Source organism: Tursiops truncatus, chromosome 15 (assembly GCF_011762595.2).
Source record: "Tursiops truncatus isolate mTurTru1 chromosome 15, mTurTru1.mat.Y, whole genome shotgun sequence".
Lineage (NCBI taxonomy): Eukaryota > Metazoa > Chordata > Mammalia > Artiodactyla > Delphinidae > Tursiops > Tursiops truncatus.
In genome coordinates this window covers 63,945,735-63,963,145 of record NC_047048.1, presented here as the reverse complement: position 1 = coordinate 63,963,145, position 17,411 = coordinate 63,945,735, and the positions used below count along the sequence as shown (strand labels likewise).

At 42.0% G+C, this 17,411-nt stretch overlaps 1 protein-coding gene across 10 annotated transcripts in view; it reads left to right on the top strand.

Annotated features, from left to right (window-relative positions):
* NDRG3 (NDRG family member 3) overlaps window positions 1-17,411 on the top strand; it is an 86,004-nt gene that overhangs the window by 38,483 nt on the left and 30,110 nt on the right. For 9 of the 10 annotated variants that reach the window (XM_073792966.1, XM_073792967.1, XM_073792962.1 and 6 more), the window contains 2 exons: window positions 14,242-14,347; window positions 15,832-15,952. In XM_073792966.1, coding sequence (XP_073649067.1) covers window positions 14,242-14,347; window positions 15,832-15,952 — 227 coding nt within the window. Of the gene's footprint in view, window positions 1-14,235; window positions 14,348-15,349; window positions 15,459-15,831; window positions 15,953-17,411 lie in introns of those variants that run through there. The other variant, XM_073792968.1, reaches the window with a different exon arrangement.

The window sequence follows — 17,411 nt, the reverse complement described above, 5'->3', positions numbered from 1 at the left end:
AGACAAAGCAGAACAAATTTAAAGCCGCCCACTGGCATTGTCACTTAATGGAAAGGCATTCAGCCTTGACATTGGTGGTGTTCATTAGCATAAATGTGGCACGGGGCTAACTGAGGCCAGTTAATCTGGGCTTCCTTCTGGTCTCTGTCTTGCCTCAGAGAAATCTTTAAGGAATCTTTGATGATATTCCAGGAAGTTATCTTAACATCACAACCATGAGAGAGCGTAACTTCAGTCTGAACTGCCTTTTCCCCCTCTGTTTCCTTTACTAATCACCTACATGCTTTTTTTCCCCCCAATAATTGAAAATATACTTAAAATTGTACCATTTCTCTTGGTTCTTTGATTGTCGTAGTGACTTCATTGCTATATAGCTCCCCTGAGGCCAAAAGCAGTTGTATTGGGATATAAGAGTAATGAGGGGAGGGGTGCTTAGAGGTGACATGCTTAGAATTGCTGTAAAAGGAGAAAACCTATTGCCAGTTGAAGCAGTGAATCGGCAGGCTTATTGTCCGTTTATCTACTTCAGTGCTGCTTAATTTTCTTCTATTTATGAGATTGTTTAAAAATTTGGAATTAGAGCTGAGACAAATGCTATATAGCTTCTTTGTGTTCGTGATATATTGCTTTAAAAAATAATTATACCTGGGGATTAAGAGGTACAAACTACTATATATAGATAAATGTTACAAGGATATATTATACAGCGTAGGAAATATAGCCAATATTTTATAAAAACGTTATTTATTTATTTTTTGTGGTACGCGGGCCTCTCACGTTGTGGCCTCTCCCGTTACGGAGCACAGGCTCCGGACGCGCACGCTCAGCGGCCATGGCTCACGGGCCCAGCCGCTCTGCGGCATGTGGGATCTTCCCGGACCGGGGCACGAACCCGTGTCCCCTGCATCGGCAGGCGGACTCTCAACCACTGTGCCACCAGGGAAGCCCTGTACAAACTTTAAATGAAGTATAATCCGTAAAACTTTTGGATCACTGTGTTGTACACCTGAAACTAATATAATACTGTAAATCAACGGTACCTCAACTTTTAAAAAAAAGATGGATTAATAAGGCGGTTAGAGGGATGGATAGACGGATAGATGCATGATAATTAAGTATAGTAAAGTGTTAATGGTAGAGTTCAGGTGGTGGGTATACAGATGTTCACTGTAAGGTATTTCAACTTAGGCATATGGTTGAACGTTTTCATGATAAAATACTGCGGGGGGGACCAATGTTTACTTTTGTTAAAAAGTACACAAAACTGCTTTTAATTTTCACACAGCTCTCTCCATGGACATTTCCAGTACTTCTCCACATGCACACACACTTATGAACTTGTGATCACTATGTTTGTATAAATATCATCATTGTTATTTCTCACATGTTTCTAAAACTTCACATGTAGTATTTAACGTGTGTATATCACATGAGTAAATATGTTAAAAGATAACACTTGTGGGCTTCCCCGGTGGCGCAGTGGTTGAGAGTCTGCCTGCCGATGCAGGGGACATGGGTTCGTGCCCCGGTCTGGGAAGATCCCACATGCCGTGGAGCGGCTGAGCCCGTGAGCCATGGCCGCTGAGCCTGTGCGTCCGGAGCCTGTGCTCCGCAATGGGAGAGGCCACACAGTGAGAGGCCCACGTACCGCAAAAAAAAAAAAGATAACACTTGTGTATAATCAAATTTAGAAAATGCAGAAAAGTATGAAAATAAAAGTTTCCTATAATCCTGTTCCCTAGGGATAACCGTATTTTATTTCTTTCCAGTTTTTACTTTTATATTCTGGTTATCAAAAGAGTACGTGCTCATAGTTGAATATTTGGAGAGCACAGAGAATTATAAAGTAGCTAGAGAAAAGCTCACAGTCGTACAACCCAGGGGCAACCATGTTAATGTGTTCAGTGTTGAGATGTATGTCTGTGTGTATTATTTATTTATATTATTTATTTATTTTTATTTTGGCTGTGCTGGGACTTAGTTGTCGCACGAGGGATCTTTTTTTTTTTTTTTTTTTTTTTTTCGTCAGGCAGGCTTTTTGGTTGTGGCATGCAGATTCTTAGTTGCGGCACACAGGCGGAATCTAGTTCCCCGACCAGGGATCGAACCCAGGCCCCCTGCACTGGAAGCGTGGAGTCTTACCCACTGGACCACCAGGGAAGTCCCTGTATTTTATTTTCTAAAATATAATTTTTAAAGTTTATATAATTGGTCACCCTGGATGTACAATTATGTATCTCCTTTTCTGACTTAATATTAGAACACAATCTCATTTACATGTCATTTTAAAACTTGCATAAAAATAATCTCTAATGGGGAATTCCGTGGCAGTCCACTGGTTAGGACTTGGTGCTTTAACTGCCAAGGCCCGGGTTCAGTCCCTGGTCAGGGAACTATGATCCTGCAAGCCACATGGCACAGCCAAAAAAAAAAAAAATCTCTAATGGCTGCCTGTTATTTCACCATATGGCTATCCCATGACTTAACTATTCCATTATTTTTGGAAATTAGATTGCTTATAATATGTTCAGTTCACTGAACATTTCTGTGCATAAATTATATGTACACGTTGGATTATTTCCTTAGATGGATTCTTGGAATGAACACATTTAAGGCTCTTGGCATATCTTGTCAAATTGCCTTCCACTTCCACCAGAGGGGTACTCAAGAAATATTAATGGAAAGTGAAAAGCTGCTGTCTGCCACAATATATCATTCCTGTAGAATTTGCTGATGATGGAGTGAACTCAAGAATGGAGTTCTTGCTCCTAGGAGAAGAACTCCAGGCCTGGCCAAGGGCTGAGTAATTTCATGCTGGCTGTTTAATTGCAGTAGCTCTTAAGAGGACTGATTTATAGAACTCTACTGTGAGGACTGGTTTTTTGTGCCACAGTTCAAATGTATGTATGTGACTGCCTCTTCTAAAGGGGTATAAGCAGCTTTAAACTCTTGCAGGTCACTTGCTGAATGGGCGCTATTACAAAATAAGAATTCAGTGAAGTAAATAACTGAAAGTGCCTTCCACAGAAGAGAGGTGTTTGGAGACATCTGGGATTCAGCCACCTGCTACAGTCTGTTAGAGAGCTTGACCAGTTCCACGCTCCTCCCCTTGCCTTGAAGGATGTGATTGTGGCCCCAGTGCCCCTTTCAGCCTGTTGTCCCACTGCTTCCCATTGTACACTCCACCCACTCCCAGGAAAACTAGAATTATTGCTGACCTACCCATCCTTCTGCTTTGTGCTTTTCCTTTCTGATGGCCTTTGTTCACAGGTCCTCCCCTTGAGATGCATACCCGTCCCCTTTTGGATTTTTTTTCTTTTTTTATGACTGTTATTTATTTTTTATTTATTTATTTATTTTCTTATTAGTTATCCATTTTATACACATCAGTGTATACATGTCATTCCCAGTCGCCCAGTTCATCACACCACCGCCACCACCCCCAGCCGCTTTCCCCTCTTGATGTCCATACGGTTTTTTCTCTACTTCTGTGTCTCAATTTCTGCTCTGCAAACTGGTTCTTCTGTACCATTTTCTAGGTTCCACATATATGCATTAATATACGATATTTGTTTTTCTCTTTCTGACTTACTTCACTCTGTATGACAGTCTCTAGATGCATCCACGTCTCTACAAATGACCCAATTTCATTCCTTTTAATGGCTGAGTAATATTCCATTGTATATGAATCGGATGTGGTACATATGTACCACATCTTCTTTATCGATTCGTCTGTCGATGGGCATTTAGGTTGCTTCCATGACCTGGCTATTGTAAATAGTGCTGCAATGAACATTGGGGTACATGTGTCTTTTTGAATTATGGTTTTCTCTGGGTATATGCCCAGGAGTGGGATTGCTGGGTCATATGGTAATTCTATTTTTAGTTCTTTAAGGAACCTCCATACTGTTCTCCATAGTGGCTGTATCAATTTACATTCCCACCAAGAGTGCAAGAGGGTTCCCTTTTCTCCACACCCTCTCCAGCATTTGTTTGTAGATTTTCTGATGATGCCCATTCTGACTGGTGTACGGTGATACCTCATTGTAGTTTTGATTTGCATTTCTCTAATAATTAGTGATGTTGAGCAGCTTTTCATGTGCTTCTTGGCCATCTGTATGTCTTCTTTGGAGAAATGTCTGTTTAGGTCTTCTGCCCATTTTTGGATTGGGTTGTTTGTTTTTTTAATATTGAGCTGCATGGGCTGTTGATACATTTTGGAGATTAATCCTTTGTCCATTGATTCGTTTGCAAATATTTTCTCCCATTCTGAGGGTTGTCTTTTCGTCTTTATGGTTTCCTTTGCTGTGCAAAAGCTTTTAAGTTTCATTAGGTCCCATTTGTTTATTTTTGTTTTTATTTCCATTACTCTAGGAGGTGGATCAAAAAAGATCTTGCTGTGATTTATGTCAAAGAGTGTTCTTCCTGTGTTTTCCTCTAAGAGTTCTATAGTGCCCAGTCTTACATTTAGGTCTCTAATGCATTTTGAGTTTATTTTTGTGTATGGTGTTAGGGAGTGTTCTAATTTCATTCTTTTACATGTAGCTGTCCAGTTTTCCCAGCACCACTTATTGAAGAGACTGTCTTTTCTCCATTGTATATCCTTGCCTCCTTTGTCATAGATTAGTTGACCATAGGTGCACGGGTTTATCTCTGGGCTTTGTATCCTGTTCCATTGATCTATATTTCTGTTTTTGTGCCAGTAGCATATTGTCTTGATTACTGTAGCTTTGTAGTATAGTCTGAAGTCAGGGAGTCTGACTCCCTGACTTCCTCCAGCTCCATTTTTTTTCCCTCAAGACTGCTTTGGCTATTCGGGGTCTTTTGTGTCTCCATACAAATTTTAAGATTTTTTGTTCTAGTTCTGTAAAAAATGCCATTGGTAATTTGATAGGGATTGCATTGAATCTGTAGATTGCTTTGCGTAGTATAGTTGTTTTCACAGTACTGATTCTTCCAATCCAAGAACGTGGTATATCTCTCCATCTGTTGGTATCATCTTTAATTTCTTTCATCAGTGTCTTATAGTTTTCTGCATACAGATCTTTTGTCTCCCTAGGTAGGTTTATTCCTAGGTATTTTATTCTTTTTGTTGCAATGGTAAATGGGAGCGTTTCCTTAATTTCTCTTTCAGATTTTTCATCATTAGTGTAAAGGAATGCAAGAGATTTCTGTGCATTAATTTTGTATCCTGCTACTTTACCAAATTCATTGATAAGCTCTAGTAGTTTTCTGGTGGCATCTTTAGGATTCTCTATGTATAGTATCGTGTCATCTGCAAACAGTGACAGTTTTACTTCTTCTTTTCCAATTTGTATTCCTTTTATTTCTTTTTCTTCTCTGATTGCCGTGGCTAGGACTTCCAAAAGCTATGTTGAATACTAGTGGTGAGAGTGGACATCCTTGTCGATTTTTTCCAGGTTGTCCATTTTATTGGCATAGAGTTGCTTGTAGTAGTCTCTTAGGATGCTTTGTATTTCTGCAGTGTCTGTTCTAACTTCTCCGTTTTCATTTCTAATTTTGTTGATTTGAGTCCTCTCCCTCTTTTTCTTGATGAGTCTGGCTAATGGTTTATCAATTTTGTTTATCTTCTCAAAGAACCACCTTTTAACTTTATTGTTCTTTGCTACTGTTTTCTTTGTTTCTATTTCATTTATTTCTGCTCTGGTCTTTATGATTTCTTTCCTTCTGCTAACTTTGGGTTTTGTTTGTTCTTCTTTCTCTAGTTCCTATAGGTGTAACATTAGATTGTTTTTTTGAGATTTTTTTTTGTTTTTTGAGATAGGCTTGTATAGCTATAAACTTCCCTCTTAGAACTGCTTTTGCTGCATCCCATAGGTTTTGGATGGTCGTGTTTTCATTGTTATTTGTCTCTAGGTATTTTTTAATTTCCTCTTTGATCTCTTCAGTAACCTCTTGGTTATTTAGTAACGTATTGTTTAGCCTCCATATGTTTGTGGGTGTTTTTGCTGTATGTGGGCCTCTCACTGTTGTGGCCTCTCCCGTTGCGGAGCACAGGCTCCGGATGCTCAGGCTCAACGGCCATGGTTCACGGGCCTAGCTGCTCCATGGCATGTGGGATCTTCCCGGACCGTGTCCCCTGCATCGGCAGGCAGACTCTCAACCACTGCGCCACCAGGGAAGCCCTGTTTGTGTTTTTTACGTTGTTTTCCCTGTAATTGATTTCTAATCTCATAGCATTGTGGTCAGAAAAGATGCTTGATATGATTTCAATTTTCTTAAATTTACTGAGGCTTGATTTGTGACCCAAGATGTGATCTATCCTGGAGAATGTTCCCTGTGCACTTGAGAAGAAAGTGTAATCTGCTGTTTTTGGATGGAATGTCCTATAAATATCAATTAAATCTATCTAGACTATTGTATCATTTATAGCTTGTGTTTCCTTATTAATTTTCTGTTTGGATGACCTGTCCATTGGTGTAAGTGAGGTGTTGAAGTCCCCCACTATTATTGTGTTTCTGTCTATTTCCTTTTTATACCTGTTGGCAGTTGCCTTATGTATTGAGGTGCTCCTATGTTAGGTGCATATATATTTATAATTGTTATATCTTCTTTATTTTAAAGTCTGTTTTATCTCATATGAGTATTGCTACTCCAGCCTTCTTTTGATTTCCATTTGCGTGGAATATCTTTTTCCATCCCCTCACTTTCAATCTGTATGTGTCCCTAGGTCTGTAGTTGGTCTCTTGTAGACAGCATATATATGGGTTTTGTGTTTGTATCCATTCAGCAAGCCTGTGCCTTTGGGTTGGAGCATTTAATCCATTCACATTTAAGGTAATTATCAATATGTATATTCCTATGACCATTTTCTTAATTGTTTTGGGTTTGTTTTTGTAGGTCCTTTTCTTCTCTTGTGTTTCCCACTTAGGGAAGTTCCTTTAGCATTTGTTGTAGAGCTGGTTTGGTGGTGCTGAATTCTCTTAGCTTTTGCTTATCTGTAAAGCTTTGGATTTCTCCATCGAATCTGAATGAGATCCTTGCTGGGTAGAGTAATCTTGGTTGTAGGTTCTTCCCTTTCATCACTTGAAGTATATCATGGCACTCCCTTCTGGCTTGCAGAGTTTCTGCTAAGAAACCAGCTGTTAACCTTATGGGAGTTCCCTTGTAGTGTTATTTGTCGTTTTTCCCTTGCTGCTTTCAATAATTTTTCTTTGTCTTTAATTTTTGCCAGTTTGATTACTATGTGTCTTGGCATGTTTCTCCTTGGGTTTATCCTGTATGGGACTCTCTGTGCTTCCTGGACTTGGGTGGCTGTTTCCTTTCCCATGTTAGGGAAGTTTTCGACTATAATCTCTTCAAATATTTTCTCGGGTCCTTTCTCTCTCTCTCTTCTCCTTCTGGGGCCCCTATAATGCGAATGTTGTTGTATTTAATGTTGTCCCAGAGGTCTCTTAGGCTGTCTTCATTTCTTTTCATTCTTTTTTCTTTATTCTGTTCCACTGCAGTGAATTCCACCATTCTGTCTTCCAGGTCACTTATCCGTTCTTCTGCCTCAGTTATGCTGCTATTGATTCCTTCTAGTGTAGTTTTCATTTCAGTTATTGTATTCATCTCTGTTTGTTTGTTCTTTAATTCTTCTAGCTCTTTGTTTAGCATTTCTTGCATCTTCTCGATCTTTGCCTGCATTCTTTTTCGAGGTCCTGGATCATCTTCACTATCATTATTCTGAATTCTTTTTCTGGAAGGTTGCCTATCTCCACTTCATTTAGTTGTTTTTCTGGTGTTTTATCTTGTTTCTTCATCTGGTACATAGCCTTCTGCCTTTTCATCTTGTCTATCTTTCTGGGAATGTAGTTTTCATTCCACAGGCTGCAGGATTGTACTTCGTGCTTCTGCTGTCTGCCCTCTGGTGGATGAGACTATCTAAGAGGCTTGTGGAAGTTTCCTGATAGGAGGGACTGGTGGTGGGTAGAGCCGGCTGTTGCTCTGGTGGGCAGAGCTCAGTAAAACTTTAATCCACTTGCCTGCTGATGGGTGGGGCTGGGTTCCCTCCCTGTTGGTTGTTTGGCCGAGGCGACCCAACACTGGAGCCTACCCGGGCTGTTTGGTGGGGCTAATGGTGGACTCTGGGTGGGCTCACGCCAAGGAGTACTTTCCAGAACTTCTGCTGCCAGTGTCCCTGTCCCTTGGTGAGCCACAGCTGCCTCCCTTCTCTGCAGGAGACCCTCCAACACCAGTAGGTAGGTCTGGTTCAGTCTCCTATGGGGACACTGCTCCTTCCCCTGGGTCCCGATGCACACACTACTTTGTGTGTGCCCTCCAAGAGTGGAGTCTCTGTTTCCCCCAGTCCTGCTGAAGTCCTGCAGTCAAATCCCGCTAGCCTTCAAAGTCTGATTCTCTAGGAATTCCTCCTCCTGTTGCCAGACCCCCAGGTTGGGAAGCCTGATGTGTGGCTCAGGACCTTCACTCCAGTGGGTGGACTTCTGTGGTATAAGTGTTCTCCAGTTTGTGAGTCACCCACCCAGCAGTTATGGGATTCGATTTTATTGTGATAGCGCCCCTCTTACCATCTCATTGCAGCTTCTTCTTTGTCTTTGCATGTGGGGTATCTTTTTTGGTGAGTTCCAGTGTCTTCCTGTCAGTGATTTTTCAGCAGTTAGTTGTGATGCAGGTGTTCTTGAGAGAGGGAGTGAGAGCATGTCCTTCTACTCCGCCATCTTGAATCAGTCTCCCCTTTTGGTTTTATTTTGTGGGGTTTTTTGGGGGGGGTAAGGGTGAGATTAAGTACTAAAGGTAGAGGTGACTTTATTCTCATTTGGGGAGAAAAAAAAGAATCTTATAGAAAAAGCTAAGGCCTTTTATCACCACCCCCAATCTCAGTTCCCTTTTCCCCTGTCACTAGAGGGTTTATTTCTCTGACAAGCTCTGTCATAGCACGGGCTTGACGGCTGCCAACTGCCCAAAATTCACATCCTTCCAGCTTAGCAGCCTCACTGCTAAGAGAAGAGATCTTTACCTGTAACTTGAGGGAAAAGGCTAGGGGAGGGGCTTCCCTGGTGGCGCAGTGGTTGAGAGTCCGCCTGCCAATGCAGGGGACATGGGTTCGTGCCCCGGTCCGGGAAGATCCCACATGCCGCAGAGGGGCTGGGCCCGTGAGCCGTGGCCGCTGAGCCTGCGCGTCTGGAGCCCGTGCTCCGCGACGGGAGAGGCCACAACAGTGAGAGGCCCGCGTACTGCAAAAAAAAAAAACAACCCAAAAAAGGCTAGGGGAGGAGTCTTATTGGCTTAGTATGGGACCTGTGTGTGTGGGTCACATGCATATCCTTGGACTGCTCACTGTGGCCAGAGATTGGGGTGTCTGAATTGGCCAAACCTGGACCCCTTCCTACCTGGACTAGAGAGTCCATGTTCTGAAGGTGTTCTGAGCTGTTTCATGTGGGTTAAATAGTCATTCACTCTTTTTCTCCTCATTGTTAGCTAAGGCTGTGTGAAGAAGGTATTGGAGTTGGCTTTGAAAAGACAGATAGGAAAAGATAGATTTTATGTTGACATGTTGCAAAAGAAGCTTTCAAATGAAGAGCGTGATTTGTAGGAAGTCTGAGAGTGTGGGTAGTGGAAAAGTAAAAGTCGATGTCTCAAAGAATATTGATTTAACCAGGCTGAAAGATCTAAGAGGTAAGAGGGGAGAGAGCTGAGGCTAGAGTCAGGGAGAATGTATTATAGAACTTTAAGAAGGAAAATATGATTTACTCATAGGCAGAAAGGCTGAGTAATTGTGGAGGCAGATTCTTTTACTACGGGATTAAATGAAGTGCAAATGAACTTTATGCCACCACACAGGGGTAAGGCAGTGGGGGCATTATATTAAAATTTCCTATATAGTAAATAACAAAAACTATGCCCAAGGCTCATACAGTAGCCTGCTTATTAGAAACAGAATAAAACTCATACTAATAAAGAATGTTGACATTTCCAAGAGTGTGTTGTCCTACAAGTTTACCTAAACTGTTCAGACTGGCCGGGGGGAGGAAGAAGCACTAATAGACATGACGTGATCAAAATTTAACTACGTTCAGAGAGGTATGACAAGTCAGATTGTGTAATAACTCTGGTGATGGCACATCTAGCAGAAGGAAAAGGACTCAGAAAAAAAGGTGAACACTGATTATTATCAATTAATGGTAATATCCTAATCTCTCAACTACATCTTTGATTAAGAGGGAGAGGCAGTCTAAGATGGAGAAGTATGTTGTGGACCGATGTGATTTCAGGTGGTTTTATAAGCCTGGAGAATAAAGGATCATGTTTTAAAAGTGCATAGTCTTGGAGGTGGTAAGTAATCAGAGAGTGCTGGGAAAGATCTATGACCAGAGCCTATTGGACAGTTTCACTGTGCAGTCATACCCTCTAGAATGCTGGGGTGAAGGGTGAGGTAACTGGAGAAACAGCCTTTGCAGCAGTGATAGTTGGCTAAAGCAGAAAGGTGGCAGCAGCGTCACCCCTGCAGTGGCCTGACCAGTGGATCAGCTCCATAGCCAAGGTCTCTGCACACTCATCTCCAGATAGAGACTTGTTCAGGCCATTCACATAAGGTCACAAAGGATGTATTTACAAATCCACATGGATGTGAGTGTCTCCTTTCTTTTTGTATTACTTTGAAAATGAAGAGAAACCATAAGAGATACTGACAACCAAGGGTTGCTCCACATAGGGCAACAGGATTGACAGATAGGGCCCAGGACTCTTGGCCTTTTGATACTTTGGTCGCTACACAATTTGAGGGCATATTATGGGGAGGTAGGGGCTAAGATCTCCCTAAAAAGTTGAAATTTTGTAAGCCAATTTTAACTCTGAATTTCATCCAGATTATGAAATGATGACAAAGTAGTTACTTTGCCCTGTTGCCTCGTCTGCTTTTTTTTAAAGGAATTCCTTAATTTTTATTATTTATTTATTTATTTATTGGCTGTGTTGGGTCTTCGTTTCTGTGCGTGGGCTTTCTCTCGTTGCGGCGAGCGGGGTCCGCTCTTCATCGCGGTGCGCGGGCCTCTCACTGTCACGGCCTCTCTTGTTGCGGAGCACAGGCTCCAGGCATGCAGGCTCAGTAGTTGTGGCTCACGGGCCTAGTTGCTCCACAGCATGTGGGATCTTCCCAGACCAGCGCTTGAACCCGTGTCCCCTGCATTAGCAGGCGGATTCTCAACCACTGTGCCACCAGGGAAGCCCACCTCGTCTGCTTTTTAAATGTGTTCTCTTTTGCCCCATCTGTTTTATCTCCCTTTTCATCATCCTTCTGAACTTCCCTGACAGCTCACTATCCCCCTCCCTCTGCTTGGCACCCTCCCTTTTCCTGCACACACTATCCCCATCAATTACCAGGTCTTAGGAGGTCCTGCTAACCCTAGGGCCAAAGTGTAAGTTGTTTTTTTTCCTCAGTTCTCAGTATCACAGCTGAGACCAAGCCAGGATATTTAGGTAAGACTCTCCTGAAGGCTTAGATATGACACAGGAAGGCTCCAGCAACTTGACTGTCCAGATGACAGATGGTTGCGCATTCTCTTCAATTTGGGTTCTCCTGTATTGTCACTCATCTGGCAGGGGCTGGTTTCTCCCTGTCTCCCTCTTTATTCTTTCTTTCTCTCAAGAAGTGTAACATGAGAGAGATCGAAGCCTCCTTAAGTTCATTTTCGGAATATATCACCTCCCAGAAGGAATCAAGTCCTAACTTTAGTGTACATTCCTTCTCCAAGTTTTTATACTTTAAATATATGTATGTAGGGACTTCCCTGCTGGTACGGTGATTAAGATTCCCAGCTCCCAATGCAGGGACCTGGGTTCGATCCCTGGTCAGGTAACTAGATCCCACATGCATGCCGCAACTAAGAGTTTGCATGCCACAACTAAGAGCCAGCGCAACTAAATAAATAAATATTTTTAAAAAAAATATATATATATATGTAAACATATACAATCTCTATAGTGTTGCTTTTTAAAAATATCTACATACGTAAGTCATATATCATATACAGATCCTTCTGCATTTCTACTCAGCATTGTTTTTTCAAGATTTTCTCTGTGTATTAATGCTTATAGTTCTAGTTCATTCATTTTTGTCTGCATCTCATTATATGAATGTCATAATTTATGTTTCCTTACTGATGACTAATTAGACTATTTTCAGTTTTTTGACATTATAAATAAGGCCTCAGTGTATATGTATATATGTATGTATATCTGCACATATCATTTGTGTGTGAGTGTGTTTGAGAATCGCTTTAGATTGTCCCTAAAAGTAAAATTGCTGTAGGGTAGACATCTCTTAACTTTACTAGAAATTACCAAATTTTTCTCCAGAGTAGTCATTCCAGGTTACATGCCTACCAATAGTGTATGAAAGTTCTTATTTCTCTACATCTTGGCCAACACTTGGCATTATCTGACTTAAAAATTTTTGCCATTCTGATATGTATGAAATTGCATCTCATTGAATTTAACTTGTACTTTCCTGACTGCTAATAGAGTTAATGTCGTCCTCTTCAGTTTTCTTTCACAGCATCCTATTTATTTCTTTCACAGCTCTGATCACAGATGGTTGTTATGGGTTGGTTGGTTTGTGTGTTTATTGTCGGCCTCCCTGTGTAGAACGTAATCTCTGTGAGAGCAGGGATCACATCTCTCTTGTTCACTGTTTTGTGCCCAGAGCTCAGTCCAGGGTCTGGTAGTAGGGCTTCACTAGATAAGTAGTTGTTTAGGGAATGAGCCTGATGATGGTGGTGGAGGGGGTTCCTCAATAAGTGACGTTACCACGTGAGAAATGTTCATACAGCAACAGGAATTTATGTCTTTATATTCCTCCCATCCAAACCCTGTACTTTATTTCATAGCCAGTTCACAGTGCCTGATTCTCTCCTTCATTTCTTATTCGCCCTTTTCAAGCCTTTGAAGAGGATGTAGCAAGCAGTAATAGAGGATAGCAGAAATATTGAGTCACTTGTGGTTTGATTTGCTAGAGAGATACCTGCTGTAGCTTGCAGCCCGTGATTTGAGATATACTGACGTTCAATTAGTGTAAGATTGTTCTGTGCCCCACATGAGAGAAGGAACCAAGGCTCCGATGAGGTTCATTATTAGGTAGGAAATTAAGTTGCAAGTGCTTTGCCTTTGTTGAGATTCTTATTGACAGAGTTATTTTGTCTCAGCTACTATAACACTTCCTGAGATAGGTACGGACTTTGTCAGCAAAAATTCACTAGGCTAGGTGTGATAATTCATTTTTAAGAAATACAGATGTTGAAGAAGACTGGAATAAATCTCAGTTACTTTCTCTAGAGTCTCTTTTTTTTCTACCCAACCGCTCTTAGTGCTGGTCCCAGTAGCTCTGATTTCATCTTGTTCTAGCTTTATTCAGTTCCTGAGCTCTGCTCTGGCTGCATCTTAAATTTTACTCATTGCCTTGGTGAGGACCCTTTAGGATGCAGGGAACAAACCCACCCAAATAGCTTAAACCAGAGGCAATCCAGGGATGTCTCAGAACTTAACAGCACACACAGCCGGAACCAGGAATTAAAGTGGTGGAAATGCCTACTATAAGCTCCCAAGTTTACTTCTCTTTTCAAGAGAAGAACCAAGCTGAGGATGGAATCTCTTAGTCCCAATTACAGATTCTCAGGGAAGGATGCTGACCTAGCATGGACCAGATGCCCACGTGACTCCAGTGAGCCATGGCCATAATGTTATAGTCCACAGACAAGGTGGCCAAGAGCCACTCCTGTACTGTATGGATGACACAGAAGGGCAGCTCCCAGGGAAGGGGAGAGATTTTAGGCAGATACACCCATAGGTGCTATTGAAATTATCAGTTGTTGAACATGCATTTAGAGGCTCTGAAGCCTCTGCCTTTTTACCCAGCAGCTTCTTCACATCTTCTGCTTCCTTAACTTTCCTTTCCCCAGGTTGTACCTGGCTCCTCACTCAACTTGCTGATCTCCTTGCCATAGCCAGTTGCGAATATATTCTCAGCAGATCCCTGGCTTCCCCCATTTAAGAAAGTGAGCTTTGTAGATAATGTATATTTTTCCTTAGTTTGTTTATCTGGAAGGAATTAAAAAGTAGGAATATTCTGTATGATATAACATCCGTCTAGTTGGCTTATAATTCAGCTATGATGTGTCCTGCCCCAGCTAGTGGGAAACAGCAGTGAACTGGGTATTGTGAAACTTCAGTAACCTGGGAAGTCTGTTCTGCCCTTGCTGAGACCTTTATGTTCTCTTGTTACAGGAACATGATATAGAAACAACTCACGGTATGGTCCACGTCACTATAAGAGGCCTACCGAAGGGAAACAGACCAGTTATTCTGACATACCATGACATTGGCCTCAATCGTATGTATTTGATTTTATACCTTCCCTATTTTATTATAATACATATTCTTTGTATATTTTTTTAAAACACACAAGAAACCCCAGTATTCTGATAAACCATAGGTTTTCTCCTCTATACCTTAACCTTCCCTCCTCATTGCTACATGTTAATGGCAGAATTAAAGTTCCTGGGAAGTATGCAGTTGAATGCGTTTTGGGGGATACTGGGGTTATATCTCACTTTGTGTCATATCTGCTAAAGGACTGAAGATTATATGATGAACTGGTTAAAGTAGAACTAAAATCAGTTTTTTTTAAAAAACAATCTGTGCTTTGGTTTTTTTCATATTTCGGGTTAGAAAATTCCGAGCTTGAACTTAACTTTGTTGTGAGCTCTTCAATAAATTAGTAAAAGTATTCTTATGATAGCCTGTCATGAGTGACTTTAATTAATTAATTAATTTTTTAACATCTTTATTGGAGTATAATTGCTTTACAATGGTGTGTTAGTTTCTGCTTTATAACAAAGTGAATCAGCTAGATGTATACATATATCCCCATATCTCTTCCCTCTTGCATCTCCCTCCCTCCCACCCTCCCTATCCCACCCCTCTAGGTGGTCACAAAGCACCGAGCTGATCTCCCTGTGCTATGAGGCTGCTTCCCACTAGCCATCGATGTTACATTTGGTAGTGTATATATGTCCACGCCACTCTCTCACGTTGTCCCAGCTTACCCTTCCCCCTCCCCACGTCCTCAAGTCCATTCTCTAGTAGGTCTGCGTCTTTATTCCCGTCCTGCCCCTAGGTTCTTCGTAACAATTTTTTTTTAGATTCCATATATATGTGTTAGCATATGAGTGGCTTTAAATGGACTTCTCTAGATGGTAATATAAGATTCTGGCCCTAGCCCCAGGCATACAGAGTCTACGTACATGGGTTTTCTTGCGCGCTCCTCTGGCTTTCAGAGGCGGCCTGCATTTGAAGTTACAGTCTAGTGCTGGACCTTTTGTTGCCTCTTTAGCATGAGAAGGAATTTGAGCAGTTCCACCAACAGGGTAGAAATTGAAGCAGAAACCCCTCCCTGCACCCCAGCGATTTTGCCAAGAGACACAGTCTTCCACATGGTGAATGTAAGCAGCCTAAGATACTCACTTTAGCCGGGTTCTTGGGATACGGTCAGTATCTCTCTGTTAGGTAGGGGAATAAGATGCATGAAAAATGACAGTATTATGGGTGTAAGATTGTCTTGTGAAACACCAGGATTGATTTCCTCTTTGTAGACATTCTGTAGAATTGAGGATTAGTTATCCTTTTCAAGTTGTTAAGATGTCTGGTAGTCAGCCTTTAGGACAGCTTGAATCAGACAGATTGTTCAGACACTTCACTTTAGTGAAACAGTGATTAAAAGGGGGTGAAAGAGGACGATGATGTGGAATTGATTGAGTAGAGGAAAATTGGGGAGAAATGGAGAGCTTGTGACTTATGAGTGTTTTGCTCTTGCAGATAAATCCTGTTTCAATGCATTCTTTAACTTTGAGGATATGCAGGAGATCACCCAGCACTTTGCTGTCTGTCACGTTGATGCCCCAGGCCAGCAGGAAGGTGCACCCTCTTTCCCAGCTGGGTAAGACCACAAGCAAGACCTTCTGGAAGACATGCAGTCAGAGAGCAAACGGTTAAGCTCCAGAGGGAACAGTAGCCGTGTGCTTCCCTCCAAGCTGGTTTTAGCACAGCCTACAGGTTATACTTGTCAACCGACCATCTGCATATTTTCTCTCCTTGTTCTGAGAGGACTGTTACGTACACTCTATTCACGAAAACTGCATGTTTTCCCATATCCAGGAATGGCCCTCCATGAATGGGAGCCAGTCACAAGGCATTAGTGTCTGGAACACCCACTTCTCACTGTCTTTTAACTGTCTCCTTCCTCATCTATTTTTTTGTGTGTGTGTCCCTCCCTGAAACTCCAAACTACCTAGGCCCAAACTCAGATCCCTCTGAGCTTCCTGGGAGCACCTCCCCACCCTTACCTTCAGTCTGGTGACAGGAATTTGAATATCAGTATAACCGTTTGTTTGGAGGAGCTGCCCTGTCAGCTAGAGGTGCATTTAACTGGACGTGGGCATGGAGCTCTCAGCCGCATCCTAAGCCTGCTTTGCATGGTGGAGCCACAGTGTCCCTGACTCTTCCCTGGACAGCATGATTATTGAGGAGACCTTGGAGGAGGAATGAAAGCACAAGCTGTGGAATGCTGATTCTTCCCCTCTCCCTTTACTCGTCTCCGGAGCTGCCTTTGCCAGTGGCTGCTGTGAAACGGACCGTTGCAGTGTTAGAATCATAGCTAATACTCCCCTAGTGCTCAAACAGTGTTCTTGACGCTGCATTGCATACTTTACATTTATTAACTCGTTTAATCCTTCCAACCCTATGGGATAGGTTTACTGTTATTCCCATTGTACAGGGGAGACCAGAGATATTAAGTACCTTGGCCAAGCTCACATAACAAATAAGTAATAGAGCTGGGATTTTAACCCAGGCATTCTGGCTCCAGAATCTATGTTATTGACTATGTCCAAGCTATTCTGTCTCTTAAACACAAATTGGCCGGTGACCAGTTTATATCCAACAAGATTTAGATCCAGTTCCTTTTTTCTATTTTACGTACAAATGGCTCAAGAGCACTCCAGTGCTTGAAGTGTTTCAAGCAGAGGCAGGCTGACTTCCCTGTCAAACGTAGAGCAGATCCTGCCCCATATGTAGGGGGTTGTCTGAAGATCCCTTCCATCTTTGATGCTGTAATTTCTATGGACACTTCCTACTTCTCTTGGATTCTTGGTCTGAGTCAGTTTCGGGCTTGCCTGACCGTCTTAGGATCCAGTGGCTTAGATCATGAACCAAATTCAAAAGCAAATAATAAAGTAACTGGGTTATTCTAGGCCTAAGTAAAACAAATCAGCCTCTATGATGAGCAGCCCAGGATTTGCGACTACGTGCCTAGGCCCAGTAAAGCTTTGTTTACTTTTGCACTTAACTGCCTAAACCTAAGCAGCAGAGCAAGAGCAGTAGGTTGACTCTTACTGCTA